The 22,529-nt window shown below is 34.6% G+C and overlaps 1 protein-coding gene across 1 annotated transcript; it reads left to right on the top strand.

The window, feature by feature from the left end:
* Nucleotides 1-18,757: 18,757 nt before the first annotated feature.
* LOC107910357 (putative wall-associated receptor kinase-like 16) lies at nucleotides 18,758-21,806 on the top strand. The gene is made up of 3 exons (XM_041088435.1): nucleotides 18,758-19,900; nucleotides 19,998-20,180; nucleotides 20,473-21,806. The coding sequence occupies exons 1-3, from the start codon at nucleotides 19,024-19,026 to the stop codon at nucleotides 21,666-21,668; spliced, it is 2,256 nt and encodes a 751-aa protein (XP_040944369.1). The 5' UTR covers nucleotides 18,758-19,023; the 3' UTR covers nucleotides 21,669-21,806.
* Nucleotides 21,807-22,529: the final 723 nt, after the last annotated feature.

Consider the following 22,529-nt stretch of genomic DNA (forward strand, 5'->3'; position numbering starts at 1 on the left):
CCACGAATCAACGCTCTCTAACTAAAACACAAAATTCTCTTAAAACTCTCTAAATCTCTCTCTTGATTTTTTTCTCTAATATTGTGTGTTATGATCACCTCTATTAGAAATATAATGGCTCATTTATAGGTTAATTTTAGAGGATTAATCTAACGAAAACTTCTCTGGACTAATTAGTGTTCGAGTGGAAAACATATTAATGCTTAGTTGTAAAAACCTGGCTGTGTTGCTTGAGGAATACGTCGTGTCGTTGCGACATTTGATAAATGCCAAAAGTAACATATTTTAGCTTATTCTTAATTTTTTTGGATTATTATTTGATTTAAAATGGTGAATTTTATGCTCTTAATCCTTTAAATTCATGTTTCTATACTTAGGAGAGCATTTGGGAGCAAAAAGAGTGAAAATGAACAAAAATCAGAAAATCGGAGCAAGTTTCAAAAGTCACATGGGCTGGACACATGCCCATGTGATCCACACGAGCTGCCACACAACCATGTGCCAGACTATGTGGATTTCACGAATCGTACACCAAATATGTGGGAAAATGCAATTTTTAGATTTTTCGAGCATTGTAAGACTTATATATGACACAAATAAGAAGATAAGAGAGAGCCATCCTAGAATATTCAAGAAAACGACTTGGAAAAACACTATTGCTGCAGATCTGAAGCCAATTTCCATTAAGATTGAAGATCTCCTTTTGATTTCTTTGAAGTTTATTATGAGTTTCTTTGTTTCTTGTGGTGATACTTTCTTTGTGATGTTTTTATTTACTATCAACGGCACTAGAGTAGGGAACCTTGGACATGTACTTTCTTCATTCTCGATTTGTGGTGACTCTAAAGTTGAAAGTTTGAAGTATGTAGCTAGCAGAATAATAACCGGCTTTGAATTTTGCATCACAAACTACTCAAGGATCTTTTCAATTTACCCCTGTTGTGATAAAAATAACTTTCTAGAGTATCTATCTCTGGAAATTTCAATCCCCACAATTTTTTTGGCTATACTGAAATCCTCCATCTCGAACTTAGAGTTAAGCATGGTTTTTAATCGATCAATTTCAGATGGATCCTTTGCCGCAATCAATATATCATCAATATAAAGAAAAAAATATATAAATGATCCATCATTTAAGTGATGCAGATACACATAATTGTCATACTTCAAACAAAACCAATTCTTAACATGAAAGAATTGAAATTCTTATACCACTACTGAGGACACTACATCAAGTGATATAATGATTTCTGTAGAAGAAAAACATAATATTCCTTGCCTTCAGTCCTAAAGCCTTCAAACTGATGCATATAAATATCCTCCTCTATATTACCGTGAAAGAATGCAATTTTCATATCTAATTGATCTAATTCAAAGTTGTAAAATACAACAAGGGCTAATAACACCCAAATGGACATATGCTTCACAAAATGAGAGAAAACATCGTGAAAATCAACTCCTTTCGCTTGACTATAACCCTTTGCGACCAACCTCTCCTTATACTTAGTGTCTCTTGGACTCGATCCTTTTTTTTGAACACCCACTTACAAATGACAATCTTTATTCTAGTGGATGGTCCTACGAGCTACCAAGTCTCGTTCCTTTGTAGGGACTCCATCTCCTCTTCCATAGCCATAAGCCACTTACTGGAATCAGGAACCTGAACTACCTTAAAGTAATTTGAAAGATACGCTTAGAGCATATGCCACTAGATTTCTATGGCAGAACCTCTACAGTGTTTTAATCTCCTATCTCTTCCTATCACGAGCTAATTGATAATTTTTTAGTTGAGATGTAGGAGATACATGTGAATCAAATAGAGTCTCTAACTAATCTGAAGTGTTTTCAGTATCCTCCCGCTATTTTGAAAAATTTCGTCATATCATCACGACATCTTGAGTTTCCTCATTTTGACGTCACCCCTATTTTGTCTCCCATTCATGAATAACTTGTCGCATTGTTGTGACATCACGGGCCTTTTTGATGTGACGTCCATGCTCCATCTTGCCTAAAATACTATGCTTTTCTGTGTTGGCAAGAACAAACGACTCTTTTTTCGGGTGAAGCATTGCTACTTCATCAAAAGTTACATATCTACTAACCATAACTTTATTAGTTTCTGAGCACCATAATTTAAAGCCCTTTACACTAAACGCAAAACTAATAAATATACCTTTCACTGCCTTAGGTTCAAGCTTTCTTTCTCTAACACATGCATAAGCAATACAACCAAATACACTAATGTTAGAGTAATTTGGAAGGTTAGCTGACCATATCTCTTCGAGAACCTTTCCATCCAATGCTCGGTGTGGTGACCAATTCACCAAATAGCTTGTCTGGTTTATGACTTCTGCCCAAAACTCTTTTCCTATACCTGACTTAAAAAGCATGCATTGGGCTCTCTCAAGCAAAGTTTTGCTCATTCTTTCTGTAACACCATTTTGTTGCGAGGTATCGACAATTGTGCGATGTCGATCAATTCTTTCCCGTTGTAATAATCGTTGAACTCAGCTACACAAAACTCAAGGCCATTATCTATCCTTAACTGCTTTACAGACTTCCCAGTCTATTTCTTTAGTAAGGTCTTCCACTGTTTAAAAATCTCAAAAATTGTTTTCTTGTACTTTAGAAAATAGGCCCAAACCTTCCTGAAGTGGTCAATAATAAAGGTTAGAAGATATTTGCTACTTCCTTTGGAGATGAATTGAGCTAAACCCCATAAATCAAAGTGAATATAGTCAAGTGTGTCATTTGTCTTGTGCTTTGCAGAACTAAAATTGGCTCGTGTTTGCTTTTCATAAACACAATGTTAGTAAGAAATCTAAAATTCTAACTCTTGCTCCCGGAAGAAAGCCTACCTTCTTCAAAATGGTCATACATTTCTTCCTCATATAACCAAGTCACATATGCCACAACCAAGTTGACTCTGAATTCGTAATAGATGGAATTCATCGCGACGTCATGATGTGGCGATTGTTCTAGCTTCACCTTCGTAATTACTGTTGCACCAGTCACTTTTGAACCCTATAGAATATATAGATTTCCTGTTTTTCTAACCTTTCATCAAAATGAGAGCTCCACAAGATACCTTAATGTCGTTTGACTCAATGATGATTCTACAGCCATTCAATTCTAAAATACCCAAGAAGATAAGATTGTTCTTCAATTAAGGCACATGTCTAACATATGACAGTGTCATGATGATCTCATTGTGCATCCTGATCTAAACGGTACCAATACCGGTTATCTTACAGGGTGAATTATTTCTCATAAGCACAACTCCACCTTCAACTGGACTATATGTGGAAAATCAGTCCTTGTTGGGACACATATGGTAAGGACACCCGAAATTCAAAATTCGCTCGAACATAAGCTTAGAGCCTTAGGTTGTAGACACCAATAACAAACCATCATCTTTGTCCCCAGCTACACTAGCATCAGCTACCTCGACTTTTGTTTTCCTTTCTCGTTGCTCTCAATAACTCTTCTATTTTTATTTTGTAACTTATAACACCCTGGCTTAATATGGCCCAACTTCTTATAGTGACCACAAGTCTTGTTTTGATTCCTCGACTTCAATTTTGACCTAGACCTGTTCTGACCTGAATCTTTAAATTGTTGTCTGCCTCTTGCAACCAAAACTAAGGCTTGCCCATCTTATTTGCTATTCGAACCTAGATCATTGACAAGTTTTTCTTTGCTTAACAAGTTTCCCTTCATATCCTCAAATGAGAGTTTATCTCTACTATAAATTAAGGTTTTCCTAAAAGTCTTATATGAGAGGGGCAAAAGCACAATAATAGCATAGTCTAATATTCATCATCTATATTAGCCTTGACATTCTTCAAATCATTTACGAGAGTAACAAATTCACTTATGTGAGCCCTAATGGACACACCTTAGGCCATACGGAACGTGCATAGGCTATTTCAACACCAATCAATTAACTAGAGACTTTGTTATGTAAAGGGATTCTAACTTCCTCCATAAGGCAGATGTTGTTTTCTCCATAAACACCTTCTACAACACATTATTCGTAAGGTACAAATGAATTGCAGACAAAGCCTTCTCATCAAGTTAATCCCATTATGACTTATCCAAATTCATGGGCTTTTGCCCTGTAATAACATTTTGTAGGCCATTCTGAACCAGTATTGTAGTCATTTGAACTTGCCATAAACTAAAATTTGTGATCCCATCAATCTTCTCGATATTGAATCTCTTTGTTGCCATTTCTAAATGGGTTGATTACGAAATATTAACCAAGCTCTGATACCAGTTTGTTGCGGATCAATCCGTATAAACAATGATAAAGAAGGAATAGAGATAATTAGGCACACAAATTTACGTGAAAAAACTTCTCCAATCAAAAGGATAAAAAAATTCATGGGCAAATGAGATTTCACTAATGAGAAAATAATCGAAGAGTACAAGATGGAGAAATTTAAAAAACCCTAATCCTGAATACAAAGCTCTCTAACTAAACCATAAATTTCCCTTAAAGCACTTTAAAACTCTTGATTTTTTCTCTAATATTGTGTGTTATGATCACCTCTATTAGAAATATAATGGCTCTATTTATAGGCTAATTTTAGAGGATTAATCTGACTACAACTTCTCTGTAGTAATCAAAGTTTGAGTGGAAGAAAGAGTCCTGCTTGTCTGTAAAAATGCAACTGTGTTGCGTGAGGAATACGTCGCGTCGTTGCGACGTCACATACTTCCTCGTCGAGATGTCGTTGTTGTGTCATCCTAACGTCTTGTGCTTCCTCGTCGGGGTGTTGCCTCTACTTCAGTTCTAGTTGCGTGAAGTGCCTGCAAAATGTTCGAAAATATGAGACACTCTATAGAACCAATGATCAAACTAATGATTAAAACAATTGGAATGTTAATGAAGCCTATTGTAATGCGTTCTACTTTATTTGTTTCAATTGAATTTGCTATTTTGGATGTATTGATATTGAACTTTGGATTATGATGTTTTTAAGTATTTTAACTTTGAATATTTGGATTTTGGATTTAAGTTCTTTTAATGTTTGGATTATGGATTAGAATGTTTTAATGTTGTAATGTTTTAATAAAAAGAATATTGAATATTGGGTTTTGAATGAGAAATCAACTTTGAATGTTGTAATGTTGTAATGTATGAATGTATAATTGAACTTGTAATGTATAATTGTATCATTAATGTTTATGAGATTATTGTTACTTAAATGTCTTTATAATTTTTACCTTTTTTACTATTTTAGAGTTTTTTTAACTGATTGGACTAGTCAAATTAAAAAATGGTGGTCCAATTGGTCCAATTGTCTATTCGATTCTAAAAATTTTAATTATTATTAGGGTAAATTTTACTAGTAGTCATCCAACTATTAGTGAATTTCTTTTTTGATTACACAACTATAAAAAGTTAGTAAAAGGTCACCCAACTATTAGAAAATTTCTTTTTTAATCACCCAAGTATGAAAAGTTACAAATGGTCACAAAACTATTCAATTTTGTCTTTTTTGGTCACCCAACTATCTTAGATTTTTGGGTGTTTCTATTTTACGTTAGTCAACTGGTGACAAAAAAAAAAGATAAAATTGAATAGTTAAGTGACCATTTTGTACATTTGCATAGTTAAGTGACCAAAAAAAAATATACTAGTAGTTGTGGGACTACTAGTATAGTTTACTCTTATCACTACACCAAAATAGGGATATAGCGGCACTTTTAGCGGCGTTTGGATAAAAAACGCCACTAGTAATCGAGCATTAGCGGAATTTTATGAAAAACGCCGCAAAATATCGAGCATTAGCGGCGCTACATAAAAAAACGCCGCTAAAACCAAGCATTAACAGCGTTTTACAAAAAGCGCCGCAATAGAGTCACACAGAACGACGCCGTTTTCATATAGTTGGGAACATTAGTGGCGGTTATTTCCAAGCGCCGCTAAAACTCCGTTCTACAGCGGCGTTTTATACAAAGCGCCGCAATGGAGTAATACAGAACGACGCCGTTTTCATATATCTGGGAACATTAGTGGCGGTTTTGCCCAAGCGCCGCTAATACTCCATTCTTCAGCGACGTTTTACAAAATACGTCGCAAATACAGTAACACAGAACGACGCTGTTTTCGTATATTTTGGAACACTAGTGGCGGTATTTTCCCAAACACCGCTAATAATCCGTTCTACAGCGGCGTTTTGCGTTAAGCGTCGGTAAAGTACCGGTATTTTAGCCGCATTTTTGCGTCTGCGCCGCTAATGGTCTTATCTTTAGCGGCATTTTTCATAAACTGCCGCTGATGCTCCGCTCTAAAGCGGCGTTTATGGAGAATCGCCGCTAAATTTTCGGTCTATAGCGGCGTTCCTGGAGAAGCGCCGGTAAATCTTGGGTCGATAGCGGCGTTTGTGTAAGAACGCCGCTAATTAGGAATAGTAGTTCATTCTTTTATATATTCTCAATTAATGTTTGAATTATATTATTATATTATAAGTTATATATTATGAAACATATATATATTAATATTGTGTTAGTTACGTATGTACATTTGTTTGTTAGCTTAAAAGTAGAGCATATATTGGGATCTAAATTAAAGTTGTTATACATTATATTAATTTGAATAATTTCAATAAGTTATAATAAATTATAATGTTGGTTATATTTAAATTATACATACTGCATAAAATTGAAATAATTTTATAAATTCATATTACTGTATCAATTTAAAATAATGTCATAACAATTATCAAAAGAAAAATCTACTAAAAATCATTAAACTTATAAATAAAGACATAAATAAAATAAATTAAAAAATTAGCGGCGCTTATACAGAAAACGCCGCTGGAGAACAAGATTTGTGGCGTTTATTGAGAAAACGCCGCAAAATGTGTAAACGAAACGACTTCATTTTTATACTGTTTTATTGGTATTAGCGGCATTTTTTTAAAAACGCCGTAAATGAAAGTTATGTATTTTAGGGTTTTGGGATTAATATTTAAGTTTTGTTGTATACGGTTTGGGGTTTTAGGGTTCGATACATAATGTTTATTAATTTAGGATTACAATTTTATGTTTAGGGTTTTGGGTTTAGGTTTACGGCTTGAGGAATAGGGTTTAGGGTTTGAGTTTACATGTTAGTTTTAATGCGAGGTTTACGGCTTATAAGATATATTAATGATCAAATTTATTGTTTTACGGCTTGATGTTTTAGGGTACAAAAGCAAAAAAAAAAAAACAATTAAAATTAGATGAACTTTTTACTTCTTATTATGTCACTAGTATATAAGAGACAGGGTTATATATATATAATATGCCACGATATGCATATATATATATATGTTATATATTATACATATATTGCATAAAATTGAAATAATTTTATAAATTCATATTGATGTATCAATTTAAAATAATGTCATAACAATTATCAAAATAAAAAATCTACTAAAAATCATTAGACTTATAAATAAAGAAAAATAAAATAAATTGAAAATTTAGCGGCGTTTATACAGAAAACGCCGCTATAGAACAGGTTTGTATCCGAAACGACTTCGTTTTTACACTGTTTATTGGTTTTGGGATTAATATTTTAGTTTTGTTGCATACGGTTTGGGGTTTTAGGGTTTGGTACATAATGTTTATTAATTTAGGATTATAATTTTATGTTTAGGGTTTTGATTTAGGTTTAGGGCTTGAGGAATGGGGTTTAGGGTTTGAGTTTACATGTTAGTTTTAATGCGAGGTTTACGGCTTATAAGATGTATTAATGATCAAATTTACTGTTTTACGGCTTGATGTTTATGGTTTATGGTTCACACGTATTGATAATTTGAATGTTACAATGCTTGGTTTTTACCTTCGGATTTGCATGAATTTACGAGTTAGCTAGGGTTTAGCCTTTAATTTTAATGTTTACGTTTATAGGGATTAATAGCTTCAGGTTTTAGGGTACAAAACCAAAAAAAAAAATTAAAATTCTTTCTGCTTTTTACTTCTTATTATATATGTCACTAGTATATATGATTATAAGTGACAGGGTTATATATATATAATATATGCCACGATATATATCTATGCATATATATATGTTATATATTATATATATATAGTACTGCATAAAATTGAAATAATTTTATAAATGCATATTACTATATCAATTTAAAATAATGTCATAACAATTATCAAAAAAAATATCTATTAAAAATCATTAAACTTATAAATAAAGACAAATAAATTGAAAACATAGCGGCGCTTATACAGAAAACGCCGCTATAGAACAAGATTTGTGGCGTTTATTGCAAAAACGCCGCAAAATGTGTAACTGAAACGACTTCATTTTATACTGTTTATTAGTGGCGTTTTTATTAAAAACCCCGCAAATATATTTAATTGAAACGGCGTCGTTTAGTGAGAGATCAGATTTCGGGGTATACCCCCTCTCCCAGCGCCAATTTCATTTTCCCTATTCTAAAATCCCTAAGTTCTGAAATCCCTAACTCATAAACGGTTTTTGCTTTCTCCCATTTCTGAAAATCAATTCTGTATCTCTTTCAAATTTAGTTGTTTTGCTGTTTCAATTTGTTGCAAAACTGATAAAAACCGGGTTCGTACGTTCCTAGACACAGACAGTTGACGGAGAACGTCGAGGAGCATCGTCGGAATTGGTGGTCGGGGTAATAATTGTTCAAGGTTCGCTTTCCCCATTCTGCCTCCGTATACATTGGGTTTTCCCCAATTTGTTAATTCTATTTTTCCTTCCCTGTTATTGTGCTGAGAAACTGACATTACAAAAAATATACTCTGTTTAATTATAGGGTTTTCGGTCTTCCTCTTCAATTTTTGTTCATCATTTTGAAGGTAATGTAATGCTTCGAATGTTTATTTATTTTCTGAATGGTTTCATTGGTATTATTTTGATTTTATAGGGTTTGTGTTTAGGGTTTCATTCAATTCCATTTCGTTGCTTCCTTTTCTATTTTCTGCATCGTTTAGCAGGTGAGGGATTTAGGTACAATTTCTTTCTGATTCCTTCTGTGCTAATACAATATTAAGTTGAAAAGCATTGACGTGTGTTCTGTGCTAATATATTTTTACCATCATATTGCTAAGAAACTTATTTATTTTGGTTGTGTTGTGTGATTAACTGCTGCATCATGGCATAGGCTCGACTTAGAAGGGGACGCTTCTGAATTAAATAGTAGACCTGCTAGCTAACATTTACTTGGTCTTGTATGTTGCTTTGACACATGTTTCATTCCAGTACTTTTATCCTGGTAAATATTAGATTAAACAGAAACCACCACATATCATCTAATTCGTACATTGATTTATTTTAACTATCAATGTAGTTAGTGACAAAAACCGTTAATTGGAAAGTTTAATTGAGTGCAAATTTAATATAACGGTTAAGCAATGGCTACTGTGCATTATTTGCGTAATGTGAATTCAGTTTGTAGTTTATAAGTTCGGTTTTGCTAAAGTTATGATTTAAATTTATTTTTATTGTTGCTTAATCATACATGGATTATAAGTATATGGTATACTATATATATATAAATATATATATTTTGGTGATGTTTAATATATGAAATTCGGCATAACTTATAAGGTACTGGCATGTTTGTCATATGTATTAAAACATATAATGTTAAGCTATTTCACATTGGTTAGGTGATATATATATATGTGAAATGTATGATATGCCTGAATTTAATAAATAATTAAATATAGGTTATGATTTTACGATTGTAATATGCTTGCAAAGGTTCCAGATGCTTATAATAGGTTTGCTATTTAGAAAACAGGCTGTTATTAGTACTGGTATTTGCATTATTTGCCTTTAAATCAACTTTATTTTCAAAACGTCCTTAATGAAACTGTTGATAATCAAATGGGTAGCAATTTTGACAAAAATTATTTGCTTTATAGCGTTGGGAATAGAATGAGTATCATCTAATTGTTTGCGTAATGTTGTTTGTCTAATATCCTTACCCAATTGACATAAATTTTTTTATGTTTAATTTAGAAGAAAATGTGATTTCTCCCGCATGATTTGGTTAGGTTAGGTTTCAACATATATTCATATATATGTTCAATTTTAAACCTCTAATAGAAATCTAATTCACTGTCATGTACCTTTTTTTTAAGTTTGTGAGTATAAACTCCTGTTTTTTTAAAGTTTTTTGGCTTTAATTACTTCTGTTTTTTTGGTACTAATGTATTTATGTATTTTTTTCCAGGATTTGCTTCGCAATTGAGGAAATTTAAGGTATTTATTCCTATGTTTCTCTATTTAGTTTTCTTATAAAAAAAAGTCAAATTGTTAAAATTTTTTTTTCTGTTATATTTTAGTTGTATAGTTTAATTATTATTTCTCATTTTTTGAAGGGAGTTTCAATTACCAATTTAGCTAAATTTATTTCTTTATGCAGCTTATTACATTATTTTATACATAATGTTAAGAATTGCTATTCGGCAAAGGCAATTGTTTTAAACTATTAAATTTCAGAATACAACTCTTAAACAACTATATATATTTGAGTAATTGAATAAATTATGGGCGAATCGTTTAATCGTTTTACCGTTTGTAAATCATCGATTTCCGATATTTTGTGTTGCAATTATAAATTTTACTTCAAATTAATGATTAATTATCGATCTTATATTTGCAACTTGGTTTTATGTTAATGATTAATAATCTTCTACGTACAAATAGAATTGTATATTTATTTATATTTTCTATTAAAATAAAAATATACTTTTTCGAAATATATTTTAAATGAAATGTATTCAAGGTTATATTTTAAAACATCTTTGATATATATTTTTTATATTAAAAAAATAGGTTATATTTTAAAACATCTTTGATATATATATTTTATATTAAAAAAAATATACTTTTTCGAAATATATTTATTTTGTAATGGCAATTCAAAGTATTATTTCTTTAATAAAAAAATTGTTTGATGAAAAATAAACAAATTAATTATATCTTGTAATGTGAATTCAATGTTTTTTTTTTCTGACATAATTTGTTCTTTGATATATATATTTTAAAACATCTTTGACAAAAAGCGTTTATACACAGTTTTAATAACTTACAACTTACATAACATACATAATACATAATAACTTACAACTTACATAACATACATAACTTACATTCATAACTTACATAAACTTATATGTTACCTTACATAATACATAACTTATATTTATGATTTTTATATAAACTTACATAATACATAGCATACATTTACTTACATAATACATAATAACTTACAACTTACATAACATACATTAATTTTTTAAACTTATAGAAGTTACATAATACATAACTTACAACTTACATAACATACATTAATATGATAACCTACATAAGTTACATAATACATAACTTACCACTGAACAACTTACCCTTGTAATTTCTGGTGAAAATCAGACTTCAAGAAATAAGAAATGGACCGGTCTTGGATGAATTTGTCAAGGGTAAGCGACGATTATCGAAATGGAGTACAGACTTTTCTAAATTTTTCATTTCAACATGCAAGCCAAGAGAACATGATTCTTTGTCCGTGTAATAAGTGTGTCAACATAAACTGGCATTCTCGTGAAGTTGTATACGAGCATCTAATTATTGATGGGTTTATTCGGGGTTATAAACAATGGCTTTTTCATGGAGAATGCCCGCGTAGTACTTCCTCTTCAAGGATGGATGTATCCTATGATAGTACTGCTTACCATCAGTCTTTTAGAGGGGATGACATGGAAGGGATGTTGCGGGAAGCATTTAATATTCATAGTCAAGGTTTACAGTCGTTCCCACCCGACTTTGTGCCATCTTATGATAGTAATCTCGGTGGAAATACTTTACCGAACCCGGAAGAAGTGTACATCATGAAGAGCCGAATGGAGAAGCGGCAAAGTTCTACGCGCTACTTAATGACATGAACGAAGAACTGTATGAGGGATCAAAATTCTCAAAATTGTCTTTCTATATTCATCTTTTTCAGTTAAAATGTTTGGCAGGGTGGACCGGGAACTCTTTGCCAATGCTGTTAGAGTTTTTGAGAGAAATGTTTCCGTTTGCAAAAATCCCTCAATCATGCAAAGATATGAAGAAAATGATAAAAGATTTAGGTCTTGGGTACACCAAAATTCATAGTTGCCCGAATGACTGCATGTTGTATTGGGGCGATCGGAGAAGTCAACAGTGCTGTCATATATGCGGCCAATCACGTTGGATAAATAGAAACACAGAAGATGGGAACGACGATGAAAATGTTACACAACCAAGACAAAAGCCGGTCAAGATTTTACGATATTTTCTGCTGATACCAAGGCTTCAAAGGCTTTTCATGTCGTCGAAGACAGCAGAGTCTATGACGTGGCACCATGACGGATGAACCGATGATGGGAAGATGAGGCATCCGACAGATTCTTTAGCTTGGAAATCATTTGACAATAAATTTCCAAGCTTTGCAAGTGATCCTAGGAATGTGAGGCTTGGGCTAGTATCTGATGGATTTAATCCTTTCAAGATTATGAGTACCGCGTACAGTACTTGGCCAGTTGTGCTTGTTCCTTACAATTTGCCTCCGTGGATTTGCATGAAGCAATCTTCACTTATTTTATCTATGATTATCCCTGGTGAGAAAGGGCCCGGGAATGATATCGACATTTATTTACAGCCACTTATAGATGAGTTAAAACAATTATAGGCTGGTGTTGAGACATACGATGTGGTGAGAAAGGAGAACTTTAATTTACGTGCAGCTTTGATGTGGATCATTAATGACTTTCCCGCTTATGCCAATTTATCCGGTTGGAGTACCAAGGGTCGTTACGTGTGTCCTTGTTGTGCTGCACAAACATGTTCGCAATGGTTATACAATGGGAAAAAGTTCTCTTACATGGGGCATCGTCGGTGGTTACCGAAAAATCATAGATTTAGATTTCAGAGTTCAGTATTTGACGGTACCGAAGAGTTCAGAGAAGCTCCTTCGCAGACAAGTGGATGTGATATCTTGTTCATGTTGAAAGATATAAATTTTAGTTATGGAAAGATTAACCACCCGGCGAACACGCAAATAAATAGAAGATCAAATGATGAAGATGATGATGACTCCGATGAAGAGGATGATCCCAATGAGGCAGACTTGTGGAAAAAGATAAGTATTTTTTTTGAGTTGTCTTATTGGGAGCATCAGCTTTTACGACACAATCTTGATGTTATGCACATTGAGAAAAATGTCTGCGAGAACATTGTCGGTACAATTTTGAATGTAGATGGAAAATCGAAAGACAATCTTCAGAGTCGACTTGATTTAGTCCAAATGGGAATTCGACCTGATCTTCATCCAAATCCACTTCCTAATGGGAAATATCGGTTGCCGCCTTCAATTTTTTCGATGTCGAGGACAGAGAAAGAAGTGTTCTGTAGGGTGTTGAAGGATATAAAGGTTTCAGATACGTATGCATCAAATATATCTCGACGTGTTAGTGTTAAAGATCGAAGACTGTATTCGCTAAAATCACATGACTATCACATCTTGATGCAAGATTTACTGCCAGTTGCTCTACGATGTTGTATGTCGAAGAAGGTGATGTCTTGTATAATTGAACTATCCAATATAATGAAAGCCGTTTGTGGCAAAGTGCTGGATGTTCAAGAACTTCAGAAGGTACAGGATAGAGCCGCATTGACTTTATGCAACATGGAGAAAATCTTTCCACCTTCCTTCTTCACTATTATGGTTCACTTGATAATCCACCTCCCGGGAGAAGCAATTCTCGGCGGACCCGTTTTGTACCGATGGATGTATCTCATAGAAAGGTGTATCCCATAGCAACTCTCCTTTCGTAAACCCTATTACTAGTTACTACAACTTTTCATAACATTATTTCGTGTTTAGGTTCCTATCCAAATTAAAGTCTTACTGCCGCAACAAGCGTTATCCGGAAGGATCGATTGCTAAAGCCTACTTAGCAGAGGAATGTATGACCTTCTGTTCACGATATTTGGATGATGTTGAGACAAGGTTGAGAAGACCAAATAGAAATGCTGGTCTCACGGATCATAACTTGGCCGATACTTATTTGTTCCAAAGTTTTGGAGAAGCAATCAGCAAAGTGGAAATTGCAGAATTAGATGGTTTTTCATGGGTACAAGCACATCGGTATGTTCTGTTTCACCACGAATCAATGGAACCTTTACGCAAGTAAGTTCTACAAAATTATATTTTCTATTCATCAATTAAAAATTGCTATCTTCTAACAAGCTGAACATATTTTTTACATAGTGAGTACAAACAAATACTGAGATCTCGTGCGCGCTCCCAAAGAGCACAACTTCGAGACATCAATAAGTTGTTCACAGAATCTTTCCATGAATGGTTAACCCAAACGGTATGCAATTGTAGCTTTCATCGACATATAATTGTAATCGTCTCTCATAACATCGCCAATTACTCAGTTGACTGTCCATACAATAGGTTTGGAGTGGGAAGAACGTGACCGACGAAGTTAAATGGCTTTCTCAAGGTCCAGATCGGGTGGTTAAAAGATATAGTGCGTTTTTCATTAACGGATTCAGATTTCATACGAAACATCGCGAGAGATTGAGGAGAACGCAAAATTGTGGAATAGTTGTTAATTCCTCAATTACTAGTTATGCTAGTGCTAGGGACAACAATCCTGTTGAGGGAAATGTAGAATATTTCGGACTTCTTACTTATATAATTGAGTTGGATTACTATGAAAAATGGAAAGTTGTCTTATTTCGAGGTGATTGGGCCGATGTTAATACTAGTCGTGGAATTAAGCAAGATCAATTTGGTTTCACAATGGTGAACTTCAATCGCTTGATTCATACAGGACAACAATTGATTGATGAGCCGTACGTATTTTCTTCTCAAGTCAAACAAGTATTTTACTCAAAAGATCCAATTGATGAGGGTTGGTACGTTGTACTCCGTAACATACCTAGGGACTTGTTTGACATAGGCAGTGGAAGTAGAGATGGCATTGACGACAGAACAGAAACTTTGTCATTTCCAGAACAAAACTTAAACGAAAACATTCCTAGTACTCGTACACAGTCAATGGGTCCGCCAGGATACGGATGAAGATATTTATGGATTATAATATACTAAGCTTTTACGATTATTTAATTATATGTAATATCATATCATAATATTGGTCTTACTACATTTTCAACTATTTTAAACATATTATTATTGTTGTAATTGTATATTAAGTTTTCAACTAATTTATTGTTTTGTATCTATTTGTATTGCAGATAAAATGCCTAGAAGACCCGTGCGAGCGCACCGCATTGTTCAAGGTACTCCAAACTCGAACGAAACAAACAACACTGAACAACAAATTGCTGTTGGATCTTCAAATGTTCCGGTCACACCTGACGAACCTATAGAAGCTCAAAGTAATTTAACTTATAACTTACATGTGTGTTGATTTATTATTTATTTTATTTTTTACATTTCTTATATTACAATACTTTTATTTTCCAGTTGAAACTGTCGGGACGCGGAGAGTTCGCGGACGTACTCTACTGAGGGATTTATATGATCTAGATCCAATCGAGAGTGTCCAAGTATCCAGTAATAGCTTTGGTCAGCCTGTTGGATCAGAAGCTCGCCTTTTAGCAGGATACATTGGCATTCTATCACGGAATCCAAATATATTGCCAATTAACTTCGAGTCATGGCATAAAGTGCCCGAGAGTAAGAAGAACCAAGCTCTCGATAACATTAAGGTAACAAAACGTGTATGTCATTTATAATACTTGGGTTTAAGTTTCGTTTACATTTCCTTTCTTAAGTTAAAAACAAAACGTGTTTTTTGTAGGCGAGATTTGCTCTAGAGGTCTCCGATGCTTATCTAAAGAAGGCATTAGGAAAAAGGTGGAGAGACCATAAGAGCACATTAAAGAAAGACTATTTTAAGACAAAAACAACGCTCGACGAGAAATTACAAAATGTCCCGCTGGGAATGCTTAGGTACCAGTGGGAAGAGGTCGTTAGATTTTGGACATCGAAGAAAGGAGAGGTATGTGTTACTACAAAAATCTTGAAATTATTTTGGTTTATAGTATTTAATAATGAACGTACTAATAATTTCATAACGTAGGATCGTGAACGAGTTGAAACAAGTAGTAGGGAGAAACAAAAATTCACGCACACAGCTGGGTCGAGAAGTTTTGCGTGTGTAGCTCAGGCCGAGGTAAGTAGGATTTATATGGTACTGGCAGATATTTATTACTTTATATCAAATAATATTTTTACTACTGTATTGTAGAAAGTGCTGTCGGGTCAAAAAGTTGGACGCTGTCAACTTTTTGACATTACACATAGGAAGAAAGATGGAAACCCTATGACTCCTGAAGCTGCAGAAATTATGGTACGTTTGCTTAATACAATTTGACTTGTTTTAATTATTTTTACTGTTCTAATGGTTTATTTCATTTATTGTAATGCAAATATTGTTAAGTTATGTTGCATTTGTTTTTTTAATATATTGCGTTCTTAACTATGTCATTTATTTTTTAGGAAAAACTGAAGGACAAAAAGGCGGAGTACGAACCGATTGCTTCAAGTGATAGTTCTGTTCATATTGACGACATTGATAACCGGATTATCATTGAAGTTTTGGGTCCTGAAAGGTACGGTCGGGTTCGATTTCAAGTATCTTTCGTTAGCCCATCCCAATATTTTGGATCCAGCTCGCAACGATACATGCATTCGGGGAGTGAAGCTCAAGCTGAAGTTCAGAGGTTAAGAGCCCAGCTAGTTCAGATGCAAGCGACAACAAGTGAACAAATTACACAACTAAAAGCGGAGGCAACATCGAGAGAAGCTGAGGTTCAAAAAAGATATGAAGAACTCCAGCTACAACTTAAAACAGATGCGGCAACGAGAGAAGCAGAGGCAGCAGCGAGAGAAGCTGAGGTTCAACGAAAGTATGAAGAACTCCAGCAGCAGCGAGAGAATCAGAGGCTGCAGCGAGGGAATTAGAGGCTAAAATGAGGGAAGCAGAACAGCTTAAAAAGTTCGATGAACTCCAGCAGCAGCTTCAGAATATGATGAAGATGTTTAACCAGTCGCAACCACCGTCGTCTTAGACTATCGTATAAATATACTTCAATTTTAACTTTAGTTTTATCATTTTAACTTTTACAATTTTTGTAAGAATAATACGAATTTTATTTTATTTATTGACATTTATTTTAAATATTATATACATGTATTACTTTTGGCATTATTAGATTTGGTTTCTTCTGATTTTTTTTACAGGAGGGCTGAAAATATAAAAAAAAACTTTTCAAATCTGCCAAATTAGCGGCGTTTATTGGATAAGCGCCACTAAAGAACCCGCCTCTAGTGGTGTTTTATGCATAAGCGCCGCTAAAGCCACCAATCTCTAGTGGCGTTTTGTGTATAAGTGCCGCAAAAAACTCCAATCTATAGTGGCGTTTCTTTATAAGCGCCGGTAAAGAAACATATCTATAGTGGCGTTTTTTGTATAAGCGCCGCTATAGAACCGAGCTATAGTGGCGTTTTTTGTATAAGCGCCGCTATAGACCCGAGCTATAGTGGCATTTTTTGTATAAGCGCCGGTAGAGTGGATATCTATTGTGGCGTTTTCTGTAAAACGCTGGTAAAGAAACCCGATCTGTAGTGGCGTTTTTTGCATAAGCGCCGCGAAAGACTCCCACCTATAGTGGCGTTTCTGTGTAAGCGCCACTAAAGACGGTATTCTATAGTGGCGCGATAAAAGAAACGCCGTAGAAGGTCTTTATCTTTTGCGGCGTTTATTACAAAAAGCGACGCTAAAGTTAGCGACGCAGGCAGTAGCGGCATTTTTTGCGGCGCTTATCGAAGCGCCGGTAAAAGTATTTGCGGCGCTAAAAAATGCCGCTATAGCCCTAAAAAAACGCCGCGAAAAGCCTATTTTAGTGTAGTGTATTTATTATATATGTTTTATAATAATTACACATAAAATAAAGAATAGTTAATAAAAACTATTCTAAAAAATAATACCTCTTTAAATTAAATAAAGTATTTTTCTTTATTAAAAATAAGTAACAAAAATAACTAAATATTATCATTTGTAAACCGATAAAATTATATTCCACCCAAACATGTCACATGAAAACATTTGTTTGTAGGAAGTTGCAAGTAATTTACCACCGAGTACAACGATGAACTTGCAAAAGGAAAGTCTAGGTAAGCGATTGGGTGGATTTTTGTCTTTTTGATCTGATCAATAATTGCCTGCCCCCTTCGTCATTGGCCTTTGGTGTTGTCTCCGTCTTGGCTTTTGGCTTTGGGCCATCATCCTCTTTTGACTCAATCAAAATATTTTCATAAAATGGGAAAGGGACGTCGTCGAGTTACTTAATTTCATGCTTAACAATATAATTACTTTGATCAATTGGTAAATAAATAATCTTAATTAATGTCCATAAATGGCGGTCTACCCAATCTGTTGCCCGCACCACTTAGTCTTGGCCTCGGGCCGCCATACTTACCTGCTTGCATTGAACTCTTCAGAGGATGGGGAAAAAAGAATTGATAACATCCACGTGAAAATTCTGCACATCAATGGATTTTTTTGTTAACGTAATCAGTCAGCTTTAAGTTAATTAATCAGTTTTAAGTAAACGTCAACCCTTTTATTAATTGTTATATATTAACTTAAAAAATCTATAATATATTATAATCCTTGTGAGTATTGGACATTCATGATTGTAACTGGACTAATCAAAGTTAGCATTCATCTAATTCCAAGAACTTGCCCACAGACAATTTGCTTTATTCAACAGCGAAAGCGAAAAGGAAAGACAAGATTGATATTCCTCACTGCACTCCTCTTTTGGGTTACTTCCTTGTCCTTACCAGGGTTACCACTGTCAACCAAGCTTCCCTATATCCAACCCTTATTATATATATGATTGGAAATTTGTAAATTAAAGCATTGATATCCTTGGTTATTTATAATCCAAGAAAAATAGTGATGGGTTTGATCAGATCAGTAGTACTAATTGTGCAGCTGGTAATCTTGCTTAATGCAACATCGGCGGCAAAAGCAACGGCAGCGGTAGCTTATCAAGCAAACTCCAGCTGCCAAAGTCGCTGCGGCGAAGTTAGCATCCCATACCCATTCGGTACCGGCGGTGATTGCAACGTCAGTAAACATTTCTTCATCACTTGTAACACCAGTTTTACACCCAGCAAAGCATTCTTAACTACCAGTTCCATTGAGATCCTCGACATATCTCTCGATGGTCAGTTGCGCATCCTTGCTGATGGAAGCTATGATTGTTACAACAAATCAGGGGCTACACGGAATTTTAGGTACTGGCTTCGACTTAGTAAGTTTTTCATAAATAATACCAGGAACAAGTTCACTGCAATCGGGTGCGACACCTATGCTCGGGTGGAAGGTTTCTCCGGACAACGTTATGCAACTGGTTGTTTGTCGTTATGCAACAACATCAGCGACGTTTCAAACGGGTCTTGCTCTGGGATTGGCTGCTGTCAAACAAGTATCCCAAAAGGTGTGAAGAGCTATCAAATCACTACTGAAAGCTATGAGAACCATGCCGATGCATTGCCCGAAAACCCTTGCAGCTATGCATTTGTTGCAGAGAACGATAACTATACCTTCTCTACTTCAGATCTTCGTGGTTTTGATTTTAAAGACAAGCTATTTCCGGTTACTCTTGATTGGACAATCGGGCAGAAGAGTTGCAAGAAAGCTAAGATGGATACCAAGAGTTTCGCATGCAAAAAGAATAGTAAATGCATTGATTCGGAACATAACTCTGGATATATCTGCAAGTGCTTTGAGGGTTACGATGGGAACCCTTACCTTCCCAATGGATGTCAAGGTAACTATATATATATATATATCCAATGACTGTATTTGTAGTTTCTATCATTAAAAATAGTGTTATTTATTACTTGCATATAATCTGCAACTTTCAGACATTAATGAGTGTGAAACTATGAGTCCTTGCGATGGAACGGCAACATGTATCAACTTAAATGGGACATATGATTGTTCATGTCCGCCTAGCTATGAAGGCGATGGTAAGAAAAATGGAACAGGTTGCAGTTTACCCAACAAGGATCAATCCAAGAGATCTCTCCTTATTGATGTTGCTCTAGGTTAGTAATTTCAATGCATAATTATAGAATTATTATTTTTATATCTAATTCTAATTTCGATTATATTTGTATGAAATATTTTGCAAACCGGTGAAACTGGTTTCTCAAGCACTCATGCTGAACTTTCCCAACTCATTGTAGAGTCAATTGGGTTGGCTTGACCATAAACAATTTCATTATTTATTACTTTGAATATACAATTTACATGACTTTTCACTTTTAAATTATATTACCATGGTCAATGTTTTTTTTTCTTTTTTGATCAAGCTATTATTTTATGCTTTGAACATAGGGATTGGCATTGGGTTTCTTGGTCTCCTCTTAGGGATAGTATTGTTGTGTTGGATGCTCAAGCAAAGACAGATTTCTGAATTAAAAAGGGTTAACTTTCAGCAAAATGGTGGCATTTTGTTACGTGAACAACTTTCAAAACGACAAGGGTATCGTGAAGAAGTTAAAGTATTTACAGTTGAGGAACTCGAGAAGGCAACAAACAATTACCATGAAAGTAGAATTTTAGGACAAGGAGGGCAAGGGACAGTGTACAAGGGAATATTGGCGGATAATCGAATAGTTGCCATTAAAAAGTCAATAATTGGAGATCCTAGCCAAGTTGAACAATTCATTAATGAAATAATGGTGCTCTACCAAATCAACCACAGGAATGTTGTCAAACTACTAGGATGTTGTTTGGAGACACAGGTTCCACTGTTAGTCTATGAATATATCACTAATGGAACCCTTTTTCACCATTTGCATGATGATGATGCTGCCCTTGATCTTCCATGGGAAACTCGTTTGAGAATCGCCACTGAAACTGCTGAAGCTCTTTCTTATTTGCACTCTGCAGTTTCTATTCCAATCATTCATCGAGACATCAAGTTGGCTAACATATTGTTAGACAATAATTACAATGCAAAAGTTTCTGATTTTGGGGCTTCGAGATTGATTCCATCCGACGAGGCACAGATAACTACAATTGTGCAAGGAACCTTCGGTTACTTGGATCCTGAATACATGCATACAAGCCTTCTTACTGAAAAGAGCGATGTCTATAGCTTCGGAGTTGTGCTTATGGAGTTATTAACGGGACAAAAAGTGGTTTGTTTCAAAAGATCGGAAGAAAAGCGAGTTTTGGCTATGTACTTCGTTTCTTTGATGAAAGAAGACAACTTGCTCGACATTCTTGATCCTCGAGTGCTTACCGATAAAAATGTTGAGCAGCTTAAGGAAGTAGCAACTTTAGCTAGCAGATGTGTAAGAATGAAAGGAGAGGAAAGGCCAACAATGAAGGAAGTTGCCCATGAATTAGCAGGACTGCAGGCAATGCCTAAACATCCTTGGAGTAAAAGTAAATTACAGGGAGAAGAGTCCGAATACTTGCTTGGTGACATGTGCAGCACTTATACTGACGATGCAACGAGCAGCTCAATGGGTTACGATAGCATTAATAACAAAATAACATTTGAACTTGAAGGTGCACGTTGATTATGTAATCAAATTTTCATTTTTACAAAATACCCTCTATGATTTTAAGTAGTTTGCTTTCATTTTCAGCACTAGATGGAGCTTAATCTGTATGAATTGTTAAGATTTTTTTTTAATAATGATTGGTGCCTGCAACAATTCCGACTTGACTTATTTTTTTCTTTAAATTATTTGTAAAAGAAGTCCTAAACATTGTCACGGACTTAGATTTTTCCCATGCAATCTGTGCGGCCTTAGGCAGTTTCTTTGCTCCAAAAATGCCTAAGTTAGACTAACTCGCAACAATTGAAGATTCAACAGAATTCTTCTAAGGCATCCATGAAGAACAGCAGAAGAACAAAATAAGAACGAGGTCGAAAGATGAACAAAAGCCACAGAAAAGCAAGGACACTTGAGAGAAAAGTTTGAGTGAATACTCTCAAAATTCTATTAATAACTGAATGAATTACAATGAGAGGCAAAGGTCTGTATTTACAGTTGAGCCTCCCCAAAATTAACGGTACGGATCAAAGTACATCAATGGCTCAGATTAAAAGCTATCTAGAAATCATATCTCTAAGATTATAGAATCGTATCTTCTAAAGATTACATTTATTTTCTAGGATTACATATCTTTGAAGATCACTTTCCATATTTGTCAAGCTTTGTAGATGAGCTTTCAATCTCTCCAAGCAATAGACTAGTTTGATTGGGCCAAATGATCTCCTTTGAATACGATGGATCGCGCAAGTGCGTCATCGTTATGGGCTCCCATGCATAACCCATGACATTCTCCCCCACTTGTTCTAGCGATGCCCTTGTCGCGTCCTTCTCATGGAACTGGTCTATCTTTCTTTGGAACTGTCACAATGCCTTGACAGG

The sequence above is a fragment of the Gossypium hirsutum genome, chromosome D02, assembly GCF_007990345.1.
Source record: "Gossypium hirsutum isolate 1008001.06 chromosome D02, Gossypium_hirsutum_v2.1, whole genome shotgun sequence".
Lineage (NCBI taxonomy): Eukaryota > Viridiplantae > Streptophyta > Magnoliopsida > Malvales > Malvaceae > Gossypium > Gossypium hirsutum.